The 16,501-nt window shown below is 41.3% G+C and overlaps 1 protein-coding gene and 1 long non-coding RNA gene across 2 annotated transcripts in view; one reads left to right on the top strand and one right to left on the bottom strand.

Annotated features, from left to right (window-relative positions):
- The window catches only part of LOC308584213, a 264,753-nt gene that overhangs the window by 200,786 nt on the left and 47,466 nt on the right, over nt 1-16,501 (bottom strand). The gene's annotated exons all lie outside the window — the stretch shown is intronic.
- The window catches only part of TTBK1 (tau tubulin kinase 1), a 99,111-nt gene that overhangs the window by 44,947 nt on the left and 37,663 nt on the right, over nt 1-16,501 (top strand). Inside the window, exons 6-8 of the mRNA XM_081188909.1 lie at nt 9,429-9,494; nt 14,698-14,790; nt 14,907-15,032. Coding sequence (XP_081045035.1) covers nt 9,429-9,494; nt 14,698-14,790; nt 14,907-15,032 — 285 coding nt within the window. The remainder of the gene's footprint in view (nt 1-9,428; nt 9,495-14,697; nt 14,791-14,906; nt 15,033-16,501) is intronic.

Here is a 16,501-nt window from a genome sequence, read left to right as displayed (position 1 = left end):
TATTATTATTATTATTATTATTTTCATTTATTACCCACCCTTCGCGGTAAGGTATACATGTGCCTGTTGCTCAGTGTCTTGGCTCAAAACCAAAGGAAGGAGAAGTGCTGTTTTAAGAAGTTCACATTGTTTCATTAGTTTACTTTTCCTGAAGCTCCCATTTTTTAAACATGTCTGGTGTGGGAAGTTGGAAAGTTGGGGGGTGTTATTTTGGAACTAATTTTCTCCATCATTTTGAGGTGTTCTCTTTTAAAACAAACAAACAAACAAACAAAAAATTGTTTTCATCCTGTGGCCTTTCCCACCTTCCTTCTTTATGGTTTCAGCATTATCAGCAGGTATGTAGAGGCGAATCAGCATCCTCTGTCACTGGTGCTCTGAGGCACATAATGATGTTTCTTGCCTGCAAGGTGCTTCCTTGCAGGGGCCTTTTGTGAACATGGAGGAGCTCTGTATGTTCAGAGTTGGGAGTAGGGCAATGTTTTTCTCAGTAAGCTGATCCTCTGCTAAAGATAATTTGAAGTCTCAGAAGCATGTAAGAAGCAGCACTCTCCTATCTCACTCCATGTGCTCTACAGTTTTCCCGGTGTTTAAGATGTTTTGTTTCTGAGTCTAGGCTGTCTTGTGTCTTCATGCTCTGTGATTACCTCAGAGAGATTAACATTGCCACCAGATCAGTGGGAAAATGAATAAATATTAAAATAAAGTATGGAGACTGATATCCATTGATTGCATCATACTTCATAATACTAAGGTATTAATAAAAGGATGCCATGTATGAAATGTGGATTATAATAAGGCAAATAAGTGCAGCCTGCAACAAAAGTTGCAGTGCATCCCCAACACCTAACCAGGAGTGCTGCTCTTCTGTGCTCCAAGCAGCCTGGAAAAGAAGCTTCATAGAGCTATTTTGAGGCTTGCTTGCACAGAACTTGTTTCTTTCTCATCCTTCTCCCACTATGCAATACAGGGTTAAAGGGTTATTTTTTAAAAACGGCATTGCATGAATCTCCCACCCACCCAGTGCTCTCCTCCTGGATCCTATAAGGCCTTAAGGACTCAAGCAGTCTAATTCCTGTTCTCCTCCGCCCTTGTCCTTTTTAAAAACCTGACATCTTCATTTCATGACTCAGCTGCTATCAGCCATAGATTTATGCAAGCTGCCCAACTTCTGATGGCTGCATAAGGAGCTTACAGATGAGCCGAGATTTAAGAAGGGCACATGTAAGAAATGGGTAAAAAGGGAAATCACGAAGGAAGAGTATACAAGAGTATCCAACAGGAAGAGGGTCAGGCAGGCCAAAGCTCAGAATGAGTTCAGGCTTGAAAAAGAGGTTAAAATTAATAATAAAGGTTTCTTTGGCTGTGTTTGAAGCAGGAAGAAGGACAAACAAGTCCTTCTTCATGGAGAAATGCTATTGGATGACAGAGAGAAGGAGGAACTGCTCAACGCTTGCTTTCTATCTCTCTTTACCCAAAAGAGAAGCAGTGCCCAACCTGGTGATAACATAATAAGTGATGCAAGGAGGGAGCTGCAGCCCAAGGTAGGAAATACGTACTTAGAGTGGATTCAAATCTCCAGGGCCTGATGAGCTGCACCCAAGGGTACTAAAGGAGCTTGTGAGTCTTTGTCTGTAATCTTTGAGAATTCCTGGAGAATAGGTAAGGTCCCTGCAGACGAGAGGCAGGCAAATGTTCTCCCCTTCTTCAAAAGGGGTGAAAAGAAGACCTAGGTACCGTAATTACTGACTGGTGAGCTTGACATCAATACCAGGAAAGTCCTAGAACAGATAATTCAACAGTTGGTCTATGACCACTTAGAAATGGATGATGTGATTACTAAGACCCAGCATAGGTTTCTCAAAATGTGTCTTGCCAGATGAATTTCATTTCTTTTTTTGATAGAGCTACAAGCTTGGTGGATCAGGAGAATGGATATAGTGTATTTTGATTTCAGTAAGGCTTCTGACAATGTCCCCCCATGATATTCTTGGATAGATTAGTAGCTGGTTGACTAACTAAACCCAAAGAGTGTTCAGTAATGCTTCCTCATCATCCTGGAATAAAGTTACAAGCAGGGTTCTGTCCTGGGCCCGTTGTTGTTCAATGTCTATAAAGTATCCAATTGACTTGGATACTATGGTAACTATGGACATACAACAGATGGATAATGGTAAAAGACACAGTAAACTTAAAAGGAATTGAGAGGATGATCATCACATTTGCAGATGGCAACAAACTAGGAAGGGTAACTATTGCCGCAGAAGACGGAATTGGGATTGAAAATGTCCGTAACTGATTGGAGAACTGGGTCCAAACTAACAAAATGAATTTCAGTAGGGACAAACGTAAGGTTCTACCCTTAGGCAGAACCAGCTGCACAAATATATGAATCAGGGAGACGGGACAGGACTGGTACTGTTTCTGGTACTGTTTGTGAAAAGGATCTGGGGTCTTAGTAGACCACAGGCTTAGCATGAGGGAACAGTGTGCTGCTGCAGCAAAAAAGGAAAAAAAGGTCACTGCTATTCTAGGCTGCATCAACAGATTCCCAGGTAGTCACTGCTCCTCTGACACAAAGCATGTCATCCTACTTGGTAGATACCAGAGTGCAGAGCAGAACACCCAGTTAGTACTCTTTCTTCTATAGCATCAGTTTGAATAGTTGGCTGCTGAATGGGTGAGTCCCACCCTGACTAATCCAAATAATGGTCAAGCTCTCATTGCCTTCTTAGTTGTCCTGCTGGAAAGTGGACAGGTAGATTGTGGGTTTGAAAGGAAAGTATAATGGAAGTCCAGCTTCTGTGCAGGGCATTGCTATATATTTGTAATGTAATTTGCTAATGGTTTGTCCGCCAAGTGTACCTCAGCCCACTTGCATGCCACCATTGGAGTCTACTTTGCACATTTGATGAAGGTTGCAGTTAGCAAAATGCCACAGTGTTTCTTCTCCTTTTAAGTAGTTACAGTGAGGGGGGAAAGTATTTGATCCCCTGCTAAATTTGCCCGTTTTCCCTCTGACGAAGAAATGACCAGTTCATAAGGTCCTGGAGTGGCCTAGCCAGTCTCCAGACCTTAATCCCATTGAAAATCTGTGGAGGGAGCTGAAGGTTCAAGTAGCTACACATCAGCCTCAAAATCTTACTGACTTGGAGAGGATCTGCAAAGAGGAGTGGGACAAAATACCTCCTGAGATGTGTGTAAACCTGGTGGCCACCTACAAGAAACGTCTGACATCTGTAATTGCCAACAAGGGTTTTGCCACCAAGTACTAAGTCATCTTTTGCAAAGGGATCAAATACTTATTTCACTCATTATAATGCACATCAATCTCGGACTTTTGTCTTCTGGGTATCTGGGGGTTTTCCTGTTGTTATTCTGTCTCTCACAGCTACAGTAAACCTACCATTAAAATTATGGACTTGTCATTTCTTTGTCAGAGGGCAAACGGGCAAATTTAGCAGGGGATCAAATACAGTAGTACCTCTGGATGTGAACGGGATCCGTTCTGGAGCCCCGTTCGCATCCTGAAGCGAATGCACCCTGCGTCTGCGTGTGCGGGGGTCGCGATTTGCCACTTCCACGCATGCGCATGACGTCATTTTGAGTGTCTGCGCATGCGTGAGCGGCGAAACCCAGAAGTAACACACTCTGTTACTTCTGGGTCGCTGCGGAGCACAACCCAAAAATGCTTAACCCGAAGCTACTTCAACCCGAGATATGACTGTACTTCCCCCCCCTTACTGTAATAGTCACATTGTTCGTTGTCCATAACCAATTACTTAAGATAGAGGGTACTTAAACAAGTTACAAGTTTTAAATGCCAGTCATGTAGCCCGTAAAGCCATGCTTCCTTTACATGATTGAGGTATAAATCAGAAGAGCTGAAACTTTAGGGAGGGCAATTTTTGCAATATTTTATGGCTTGCCCTTCAACTAGATTAGAGCATGAGTAAATAAAAAGGCTTATTTATCTGTAATAATGGTTCTTTCAGTTGCCTTTAATGGACCGCCTCCCAACTATTCTACTTTTTTTCCTTTGAAGAAAATGGACAATGAGGTTTCTGGTTCTGTAGCAATGGGTTCAGGGCTGCAATTCCAGATAAACACAAAGAATTAATTCAAAAGAAACAGCCCTCTTATAGTTGTAATGTATTGGTTTGCTGTAATGTTATTCTGCTTATATTTAGGGTAGCATGAAATTGTGGTTCAGCAAAATCTGCCTATTTTATCTGTTTTACAGATGTTATCCATTCAAACAAAGTTTACCATGTTAAGTAGTGATGTGAAAATGCTTCTAAATATTTGTCATCATGCATAAGTTTAGCAATGTGCTCTACCATACTAGGACTAGGCTTTCATTCTGAATTCATGTTGTCAACCAGATGCCTGAGTATAGGAATTAGTTTTACTGTTGCCAGCATTTCAGTAGCCTTTAATTCATAATGCTTTTCTCACAATGCAAACCCTGGTTCTCTGTTTGAAAACTGACCCGCACTTCTATTATTAGCGCAACTCTCCCATCCCCTTGAAGCTCTCTGCTGAATACATCTTTGCTGCTTTCTCTTTCATGGAATGGCAAGGGGAAAGCAGCATTTTTGTCATGGCAAGCTTCTCCTGTTTGCATGAATTGGCAATGCGCTGCTGTGTTTTGCATGCTGCTGCTTCTGCTGAGTCAGCCCTAGACCATTGATTAGAGCTCTGTCTCCTCGTGATTCAGACCGCACTGCAGTAGTTTGCAATGCTTGACTGGGGATATTGTATGTATTTGTAAGTGCAGTTTTGTGTCCGTGTGTATCTGTATGGCTGAGGCAGAATATTAGGAAAGAGAATGCTTGATCAGGTTTGAAAGTTGAAAGCAGCAGAAACCAAAACCCTAATTAAAGAAGATTATGTTTTTAATTGTTACATGACCAGGTTCCATCTAAAATTGGCACATCAGTGCAAATACTTAAAAATGTAGTTGCTGATACAGGCATTTTCTAATCTCGGTGCAACTATTGCTACATTTTGAAATATACATTGGAGCAGAACTGTTTTAATAAAATAGCCTCGTGAGTGCTCCATCTGATTGGAACATAGCTGAGTGACTTAGGTTAGACATCAGTGCGTTGTTGCATACTATTAACAATATTGCATGAATAACTCAGGAATATAAATGGCAACACATTGTGATTTCCATGCTTAAATGCTCATTGTCTGCAACCAGAATGGCCAGTGCTAGTGCATTGTTTCTGATGCTGGCAGCCTGACCAAAGGCTAATAAAGATGTGGCAGAGAAGTTGCCCATACTGTGATACAAATGGAAACAAAAGGTTTCAAGAGTTTAAGATAGATGCTACACGCTGTGTTTACACCTTTCTCTCAGATTTTGTTTGTTATGACCCCATTACGCTTGAGCTCATGAAGTGATGAAAACCGAACTGCAAAATGTCACCAACTTTATTATGGTACTTGACCACTTGTGTGAAAGTCAGTTGTTGTGGGAAATATATTTTCAGTTCCCTGAGGAACAGCATAGTGTTGATGCTTCACAGATGAAAATAGGGACACTTTTATGTACTTGTAATACTGCTAATTATCACATCAAGGGTACCATCCTATTTCACACACTCTATTGTATATTTTAGAAAGCTGTCCTTACTCTCTATATTAGAACTCTGTATGTGTTCATTTACTTTAGCCCACCCTGCACTGGTTTCTGAAGCAGATGTGTTAGTTATCTGGTCCTAAGATATTATGTTTAAAACAAAATGGTACAAATGTTAAGTCTCTCAGTGGAGATAATTGCATTTAATACAGAATAGATACAACTCAAGCATAGTCAGCAACATTTGCTATCTTGAGAGTTTTTTTTAGGAGATAAAGGGGAAGTGGTAAATTGGCATTTTATATTTCTGCAATTGAGAGAGAATCCACTGATCACATTATTTGAAAATCAGAATTGTGCTTCCTCTTCAAACTTTCTGGATGAAGAATGATAAATTTATAAAGTGGTGAGGCTGCTTTTGAAATGGCTCTGGCATCACTGTAGCCAGTTCAAACTTAGTTTCTAATAGCCAGGTTTAAACTCTGGGAACAATAGTTCTGTGAATTTGCAGCATACTTGACTAAGTATGGCATGATTGTCTGAATCCTTTATGTCACCAAGTCCCCCCCCCCCAATTTCCCAGATCAGGTTTTTACAAAATAAAGGCCAAACGGGTTAATGTGGCTGTGAGCACATGTAGAAATAAGATAGGTATGGGCACCTGCCTTAAAGCATGGGGGAGGGAAGAACAATTCTAATGGCTAAACCACTGTGTAATTCGCTCATCTATACATCCGCCTTGTAAGTTGCAAAGCTGGAAAACTCACACTGCCAGTAAGGATTCCATTGTGACCTCCCTTGAGCTATTGCTGCTGTCTTTGCCTTTTAGATACTGTGGGGTGTGTGGCTGTGTGGGTGTTGAATTCTAAAGAATGGCAACTCTAGTAATGCACTCTTAATTCTATTTTAAAAGGCGCCTCCAGTCTTCCCCAAATACAGATTGGGATGGTGAGTTGACAGGGACAGGTAGCAGGAAATAAGGGCTGTTCTAGATAAATAGGGGCTGTTAAGGGGGTGGAATAGAGTGGTCCCTGAGAATACAGACTTAGCCATACCCAATTCAGACAGAGACATAGGCAGTAACAGTCAAGACACAATGGCGAAAATCAACAGGGCAGAAATAAGAAATGATGCCAGTAAATTCAGGCTGAGAAAGTGTCAATGAGCATGTGAGTCGGGGAGATTATGTGGCCTTTACTGCAGCTCTTTCTGCCTGAAGACAGAAGGTTCTGTACTACCTCACACAGATCAAGCTCCAAAGTCTAAGCCCCTGTGTACCACCCAGGCATAAAGTATCTGCAAAGTGACCAGCTTTAGATAATTTAAGCAGTGAAGCCAAGGCATGCGCTGCAAGAGAAGGGAAATAATAATAATAATAATAATAATAATAATAATAATAATAATAATAATAATAATAATAATAATGGTGAAATTGTTGACCTGATTTCAATTCATTTCTGTTTTTATTTCTCTCCATTTTGCATTTTTATTGTCATGGTTTTCTTTGGGTTTCTCTTTGTTTTACAGTTCTTTTGGGCTCCTTTTTTGAGACTGTGTTTGATGCGTTGGCTTCCCATCCGCTGCTTGTAACCATCTCAGCCATGAGTTGTGAGTGAGCCATCATGATGCTTCTTGGTTTCCCCCCACCCCCCTTTATTTTGTGCTTGCTTGTTTTAATTATTATTAGAGTTCTGAGTTCTCCTTTTGTTTTTGCTTTGGCTTTTGATGGTATATACTCTTTTGCTTTTCAGGACTGGGACATGTCTCAACTCTTGATGTACAGGCCAAGAGTCTTCTGCATTCTGAGTCCAAAAAAAGTCCTATTCAGGTGTTCTGATCTCCCATACAATGAGAATTGTATGTCTCTGCGTGGGCCACATGTGCTAACTCCACCACCACCATTGCCATCTTTGTCACCCTCCATAAGTTAACCACCAAACACATGCAGCAGGGAGCCAGTTCTGTTCTTGCAGGCTCCCTGAAAATATTCAGAATCCTGGAACAAACATGGGTTCTAACTTGCACGAGGAACCTACTATGGCAGAAAAGCCTCCCTGCTTCCTTTCAGCTCACAGAGGGTGAAAGGGTGGTGGCAGAACTGTCACCCCCGTTTTTCCTAATTACATATGGGATGAGAACACCTCAATAGGGCTGAAGTGCTGGGTCTTTCTGAGATTGCAGGGGCTCAGGACTGTCCTTGATGGGGATTACTTGGAACTTAACGGCAGCCTCCCCCATTGTTGTACTTGACTCTTACTATTTATGGGAGAACAGAATATGACAATTCCTGTTTATAGCCATTAAGATTACTTCATTCTGAAGCAGACAGCATGAAATCCAAGCTTTTTTAGTGGTGGAATCCTAACCATAACAGCAAGGGATGGTTCAACTGTTATGACAAAATATCTGTATTGTTCTTTCCTTAGCACATGCTTCTTTGTTCTCAACCCCAATGGGGACAAAATACTTCCTTTTTTGCTTAGTTTGCTTAGTAGTTGAGCCTGAATTATGAAATTTATTTATCTAGAAAAGACTTTTTGTGATAGTGCTTAATGATGGGAAGGGGAAGGTTACTATTTCAAATAGGCTATTCAGAACCCCTAATCTCCTAGTTTGGTGAGGAATTACAATGGAGTTTATAACAACTGGGATATGAGTCAATGCAGTGGGGAACCAGTGCTTATGGGCAACCAGCAGGATCCTGACAATGACCTGGTTCAAATGTAACTATAAGCCAAGGTTTGTTTGACAAACTGTAAGTTAACTATGAATTATCCCACAGATGATCAAACAAACCAAGGCTTTTTTCTCCATAGCTTTACCATGTTTTATAGTTGCTCTTGCTTCATGTTTTATTTTTAGTTGAGGGTATGGGGTGAGATGGCCAAACAAACCATGGTTAAGAACCATGGTTCTGTGCCAACTTTTTTAATGCCTGCTTAAAACTTTTCTATTCTGCCAGGCCAATCAGGTAATGAAGAATGCATCCTTCCACAATTGGTTAATAGATGTATATTTTAAACTTTTATATGGTTTGATATATTTTTATGACATGGCGATATAAAAATATTTTTATAACTCAATAAGGATGTCTTGTTTGCACAGTATGCCAAGCCACAGTTAGAATAAACCAAGGTTTATTATTATTTAAATAAGCCAACAAGCCATTGCTTCAGATCTGCTGGGTACAGTTGATGATGAAACAAACCATTGTTTAATAAGTAATAGTTTACTAAACCATGGCTTATTGTTATGTGTGAACCAAGCCAGTGTGAATTAAGGTAATTAATTGGAACAGTTGACAGAAGCATCCTGTGTTATGCAACTATAATAATGGGTTTTTTTAAAGGGAAGATGAGGCTGTCATGATCATTTTCTGTAGTCACTTAAAGGATTACAGAAACCATTTTGGACTTCTCACTTGCTCTGAAGTTTAATTGACTTCAAACCGTTGGTTTTTGGTTTTCTTCAGAGATGAAGCTGGGCTCTGTCCACTCAAGGTGGAAGTATTCTCTTTTAGGGAGGGCTTATCCTTAGCAGATTTTTTTTAAAACAAACAAACAAACAAACAAACAAACAAACAAACTGTAATTAGATCTCTTGTAAGCACTGTGAAGTACAAGTGGCTTTTCCACTGTCATGTTTTAACTGTTCCTGAGGGGTTTATTCAAGGAGCAACTTTTAATGCCTAACCAAAATGCCTACCTAGGGCATCAGTTCAAGTTAACAAATGTAATTAAAGTGGTTTATGGCCCTGAGTGATAAATAAAACATTAACAGCTCTGCTAATTCTTAAGTTTGATGTTTAAGTTTAATTTTTCATTATCTTTCCCATTAGCCTCGTAATGTTGCTGGTTTCCGGGGAACGGTCCGCTATGCTTCAGTGAACGCTCATAAAAACAGAGTGAGTATTTCTTTTTGGGGAGGTGGGAGAATGCCCTGTTCAGTATTCTGCCAGGTAGTGCAAAAGCTGGAGCCATTTTGGAAGACAAGGTGTCTGCAAATTCCTAGCACTACTATGTGTGCTGTATCTCAGTGGCTGTTGATACCATCAAGCATAACATCCTTCTGGACTGCCTATAGGGGCTGGGAGCTGGGGGCACTGTTATACAGTAGTTCCGCTCCTTCCTTCTGGGCCGTGTTCAGAAAGTGGTGGTGGGGGGATGAGTGTTCAGACCCTTGGGCTCTCACTTGTGGGGTGCCTCAGGGTTCTGTCCTCTCCCCCATACATTTCAACATCTACATGCTGCTGCTGAGAGAGATCATCAGGGGGTTTAGGCTGGGTGTTCATCAATATGCGGATGATACCCAGCTCTACCTCTCTTTCAAATCAGAACCAGTGAAGGCGGTGAAGGTCCTGCGTGAGTGTCTGGAGGCAGTTGGAGGATGGATGGTGGCTAACAGATTGAGGTTGAATCCTGACAAGACAGAAGTACTGTTTTTAGGGGACAGGAGGCAGGCAGGTGTGGAGGACTACCTGGTCCTGAATGGGGTAACTGTGCCCCTGAAGGACCAGGTGCGCAGCCTGGGAGTCATTTTGGACTCGCAGCTGTCCATGGAGGCGCAGGTCAATTCTGTGTCCAGGGCAGCTGTTTACCAGCTCCATCTGGTACGCAGGCTGAGACCCTATCTGCCTGCAGACTGTCTCGCCAGAGTGGTGCATGCCCTGGTTATCTCTCACTTGGACTACTGCAATGTGCTCTATGTGGGGCTACCTTTGAAGGTGACCCAGAAACTACAACTAATCCAGAATGCGGCAGCTAGACTGGTGACTGGGAGTGGCTGCCGAGACCACATAACACCGGTCTTGAAAGACCTACATTGTCTCCCAGTACGTTTCCGAGCACAATTCAGTGTTGGTGCTGACCTTTAAAGCCCTAAACGGCCTCGGTCCAGTATACCTGAAGGAGCGTCTCCATCCCCATTGTTCTGCCCAGACACTGAGGTCCAGTTCTGAGGGCCTTCTGGCAGTTCCCTCACTGTGAGAAGCCAAGTTACAGGGAACCAGGCAGAGCGCCTTCTTGGTAGTGGCACCCGCCCTGTAGAACGCCCTCCCACCAGATGTCCAAGAGAACAACAACTATCAGACTTTTAGAAGGCATCTGAAGGCAGTCCTGTTTAGAGAAGCTTTTAATATTTGACAGACTAATGCATTTTAATATTTTGTTGTAAGCTGCCCAGAGTGGCTGGGGAAACCCAGCCAGATGGGCAGGGTATAAATAACAAATTATTATTATTATAATATTATTATTATTAATGGATAAACCTTTTTGAACTGAGTACACACAAGCAAAGGGTTTTATGAATATAGCATGGTCTTATGTAGGAGCACCACAAACTGTTTTTCAGACTTGGTGTGCAAAATACAGTGTCTAATGTTGAAATTCCAAGAAAGTATACCCTTATGAAACCTCTGCTCTTGTCCATGCAAATTGCCTGCTTGTGATTTCCCAGCATAAACACTGGCCTGCTAGATCACACCAAAAGTCCATCTAAGCCAGAACTCTGTTTTCATCAGTAGCCAGCTAGATGCCTCTAGATGCTCACAGGAAGGGCAGGAGGGCCTCAGCTTTCCCCTGGCATTTGTTCCCAGCACTTGGTTCTCGGATGTTTGGAACATAGTAGCAGTTATAGCTATCCTTGCTGGGTGTTGTAATGATAAAACAGTGCTTCGCTGTGATCGGTATTTAAAAGTCATCTGAGCTATTAGCGATCACTGTCTTATGGCTGTGCATAGATTTATCATACATAGTTTGAAATAGTAGTAGTATTGCTGATTCCTCTGTGGAATATAGTTAAATACCAGGTCAGTATCATTTGTTAGCTGTTGTAGCTGAGACAGAATAGCAAATGGTACCCTGCCCACAGGGAATTGATGCTTTTGAATTATGGTGTTGGAGGAGACTCTTGAGAGTCCCATGGACTGCAAGAAGATCAAACCTATCCATTCTGAAGGAAATCAGCCCTGAGTGCTCACTGGAAGGACAGATTGTGAAGCTGAGGCTCCAATACTTTGGCCACCTCATAAGAAGAGAAGACTCCCTGGAAAAGACCCTAATGTTGGGAAAGATGGAGGGCACAAGGAGAAGGGGACGACAGAGGACGAGATGGTTGGATAGTGTTCTCAAAGCTACCAGCATGAGTTTGACCAAACTGCAGGAGGCAGTGGAAGACAGGAGTGCCTGGTGTGCTCTGGTCCATGGGGACACAAAGAGTCGGACACGACTAAACGACTAAACAACAACAACCCTGCCCTCCCCCCAAATCAAGGTGCCTGGTACCCAAGGCCAGCCAAGTTAGTTTAGCACTTGTGGCAGAATATATCACCGGCACCTCCCCCTAGCAGTAAAAAAACAGTAGTATACAATACTATAAAAATGCTGCTCTTTCATACCACCCAAAATTGGTTGCCCGAGCCATCCATTTCACACTTCCTAATTTTTTAATGACTCTTTGTCTGAAAGAAAATCCTTCTTACTCTCAGGTTCTATCTACAATAGCATTATCTAGTTTGTTAAGCTCTGCCAAGAATTGTCAACATTTTATAGTGCTTTTTGAATGTTCGGGGTATTTCAGATTATCCCCACATTGCAGAAGGGGAGAATGCAGACTGAGATAGACTAGCTTGCCCTGGGGTCACCTAGTGCATTCATGGCTGTGGCAAGCTTTTAGTCACTGTGCTACATTTGCACTCAATAAGCTACCCACTGAAAGATGTAAAAGAGATTATATTTCGTACTAAAGACCGTACTTCTGCACAGAGTGAAATGATGTTCACATCTCTGCTCAGCAATTTCATCTTCCCTTTTGCTCAGAGCAATAATATCTTAGTTGCTCTGCAATGCCCCCAATTTATACTTTATCTTTTGATGGGCATGAGGAGAGGAAGGCATCCTTCATCTACGAAGTGGAAAATCCTGAAGGAAGACAATTGTTTCAAGCAATGTGTCTGAATCTATGTTGTAAGAAGTAGTTCTGACATTGTGACATCACCTGTTTGTGGAACAGGGGAAGTGAGATTCAGAAATACAGAACATTGTTATTGTTAGTGGTGCTTTAGTCTGCATTATATTTCTAAAATGCCTTTTAACTCTAAGGTTCACAGGGTAATATACAGTACGGCACTAAAGATAGTATAGAGTTCATCTTCATAGCGATTGCTTCTCAGAACGGAAAGTTAGCCCATAGACTGTATCCAACCTTGCAAGATCTTTTCTCTGTGGCCAAAGACTTCCAAAATTTGTCGTTGAACAAGATTAAATTGCTTTTAGTTTATTTTTGAAATGACGGTTACTATGGTCCAGGGGTGAATGGACTTATTCAGCCTGAGGGCTTCAGTCCTTTCTATGCATCCTTCTAGGGGCCACAGGCCAGTGATGGATTAGACCGCAGACAATAGTGGGCAGTTCAATAAATGTAAAAGTTAACTTTGGATTGTAGGCTAGTTTCTACACACTCATATACTCTGTTCTATAAAAGTCATTATTGGAGTTTTAGGACATTTCTGAGCCATCTGTGTGTGACGCAAGAGGTGTGGCCTGGGGGAAAGCCCCCTGGGCCAGATAGAGAGGACGGAGGGCCAGATTTGGGTACAGGACCTGGTATTCCCACCCCCATTGTAAGCATTCCATACACACCATGTTTAAAAACACTTACCATGGTTGTTGGCCTCTTTGCATGTGACATTAGCATGCTAGGATCATGCTAAGGCATGCACCTAGCATGCTAATGGTATGTTAATACATAGTAAGTGTCAAAAATATTAGAGCACATGGGAGATGCATACCTAGAAAAATATTTTACTGGTCAATCCACCTCCACAATTTCTGACAGTTTGTCATCTACTAATCATTTCCTGTAGCATACAACTTTTGGTGTCTTTTAGGGCAAACGATTAGGTCCAGTCTGTAGGTGGACCACATGCTAAACTACAAGGCAATGTGGAAATAGGTAGAGAGGACTTAATGAAATCCATAAATCTCTCCTTTCAACTCTTCCCAATTTTAGTCATATCATGTGGCCTTCAAAAAAAAAAAAAAAAAAAAAAAGCTCTTTGGCCTCAACCTCTTTGGGCCTCTGTAATTCAAATTTTGCTGAAGCCTCTTGTAAAGAGGTTCCATGATTGATATACAGGAATTCCTCAACAGACAACGCAATGTAGAAAAAGTTCCCCAGAGACAGAAGGTTTGAAAACCATTACTCTAGATCTTTAACCTTGTGAGAGCCTGCTCTTTTTTAATATTATTTTTTATTAATTTCTTTTTTAACACAATATTTCAGCATACCAATAACAAAACAAATAAATTATTTTCTCTACTGAGCTCGTGACTTCCCTCCATCCCTTCAACCGGTTTTTAATTTTGAAATCTTTGTGTTGTACTTTATATCCTCTACTTCAGACCTTTATATCCTTATGATCAACTCTGTCTCAATGGTCTATAAAGTTTTGAGAGTTACAGTTTCTTCGTTGCAGAATTTATATCAATCCCACTAGTGTCTTCACATTTTTACAATAATTATTCATATACCCAATAAATTTACTCCAATCTCTTTGAAACTTTTGGTCGTCTTGGTTCTGGATCCTGCCTGTCAGCTTGGCCAGTTCCGCAAAGTCCATAATCTTTGTCTGCCACGCCTCAATCATTGGTAGTTCCTGCAATTTCCATCTTTGGGCTAATAAAGTTCTTGCCGCTTTTCTGGCATACATAAATAGTCTTTGGTCTATAGTTGCAATTTCTTCTCCCATCAAACCCAGCAAAAAAGCCTCAGGTTTTTGGGGGAAGGTATATCTAAACATCTTTTTTAGTTCATTGTAGACCAATTCCCAAAATACTTTTACTTTATCACATTCCCACCACATACTGTATGATAAAAATCTCCATCTTTCTCTCCACATTTCCAACATAGTTTATTCCTCATCCTATACATATTGGCCAGTTTCACCAGTGTTAAATACCACCTATACATCATTTTCATTACATTCTGTGAGCCTGCTCTTAATTGTATGTTCAGTGGATTTGTCATCAACTGGATCATAGGGCAGCAGTCACCTGTTCTGCTGAAGACACTATCAGCAGCTTGATTTTTGTACTTTCATTTTTCTCCAGGAGATGGGTCGACATGATGACCTGTGGTCCCTTTTTTACATGCTGGTGGAGTTTGCAGTTGGTCAGCTTCCGTGGCGCAAGATAAAAGATAAGGTAGAGAACTCAGTCAGTGACTGAATAAGACCCTCCATTTTCTTGGTCATTTTATCTGCCTGATATTTCATGTTATGTGTAGTGTAATGTTGTGTGATGGTATTTTTTCTTTGCAGGAGCAAGTTGGTATGATTAAAGAGAAATACGAACATCGAATGCTGCTAAAACATATGCCTTCCGAGTTCCACCTTTTTCTGGATCACATTGCAAATCTGGATTACTTTACTAAACCAGATTATCAGGTAAAAACCTCTGAGACCTATAATAACAGAGAGGTGTGTCCTTTTCATCTTCAAACCAATAAAATGGTATTTTCCAAATGTGTTGGGAATGTTGTTTGTGTGGGAAGAGCTAGCTGGAATGCTTTGGAGATCCCTAATTGTCCATTGACAATTTCCCATGCCTTCAAAATATGATCAAAATGGAAGCAGCATATTTGTCCCTTCCCAAGATTGCAGTTATTCCGAAACTGTAGATTATATCCATTTGTTTTGTTTCAAAGGAGTATTAAGTCCTACGATAATACTTTTCGAGATGGTATCCAGCCATCCCCACAAACAGCTAATTAGGATGATTCAAATCCAGTCCGTTTGCTAAAACATGATTTGAGGAATGTACAAATGGATTAATAGAATGATTTACGGTATATTTTATGAGTTGTGTGTGCAACACCTTTGATGGTAACAAATGAATTCTTACACCGATATATCTAGACTGTTTTTCACTATCTATCATAGGTGTGGGGAACTTTTGGCCCTCCAGAAGTTGATCAACTATAGCTCAGCATTGTAACCATTGCCCCGTGCTTTCTGGGACTGACCGGAGCTGTAGTTCAGCGACATCTGGAAGGCCAAATGTCCCATTCACCCCCGTCTATGATGTATAGAAAAGAAAATGCTTGCGCACATTAGCCAATGGCTTAAAGGGCTTTCTCCCAGGATATTCAAATGCTGAAATGGATTGAGTTCCCTGCTATAGCTGGTCCCTGTGATCTGAAATCAGATTCTGAAATTACTCTAAGATTATTTTTCATACTCATGACTAAGGCAATATTATATGGATTAGTGGACTGACCTCCCATTGTGCAGCGACTGTGCAGCAGCTAGATAACAGAACACACGGGTCATTTGCAAGTTGTTGTAGATTTTATTATAAGCAGCAAATAATACCTTTTGTACCACAGATTATGCCCAATTGTATACTTACCAAGTATACAATTAGGCTTTGCTGTTGTTGTCACTTGGGGATTCTTTGTGACTGGGAGCATGCCTCCCTTCCTCTCTTGTTGATTTCCCCCATTCAGAGCACCCTGCAATCCAAGCTTAAGATAAGAATCTTAGGGAGGTGGGTGCAAGCTGCATTGTCTGCTTGGCTCACAGTAGTACTTCAGGTTGGTGCACATATGCTGAACCTTTAAGCAGGAGATGTTTCCTCTCAGACGTGCCCTGATATGGCTTGCTTTAACCAGAGTTGACAGTATTTGGTGAAAGTTACATAAGACGGTTACCCCTGACAGTTGTTATATATTGTTCTACACCAGATGAAAATCGGAAAACGCATAGGGAAATTCTTTTAAAAGATTATTTGAGGAGAGGCCATAGCTCAGTGGTAGAACACCTGTTCTACGTACAGAATGCTCCATCTCAAGTTCAGTCCCTGACAACGTCAGGTAAAAGGATCCGAACCCCTAGATTTCTGCTGCCCGTCAGAG

Source organism: Podarcis bocagei, assembly GCF_964188305.1.
Source record: "Podarcis bocagei genome assembly, chromosome: 3".
Lineage (NCBI taxonomy): Eukaryota > Metazoa > Chordata > Lepidosauria > Squamata > Lacertidae > Podarcis > Podarcis bocagei.
The sequence above is the reverse complement of the archived record's forward strand: the minus strand, read 5'-3'. Positions and strand labels throughout refer to the sequence as shown.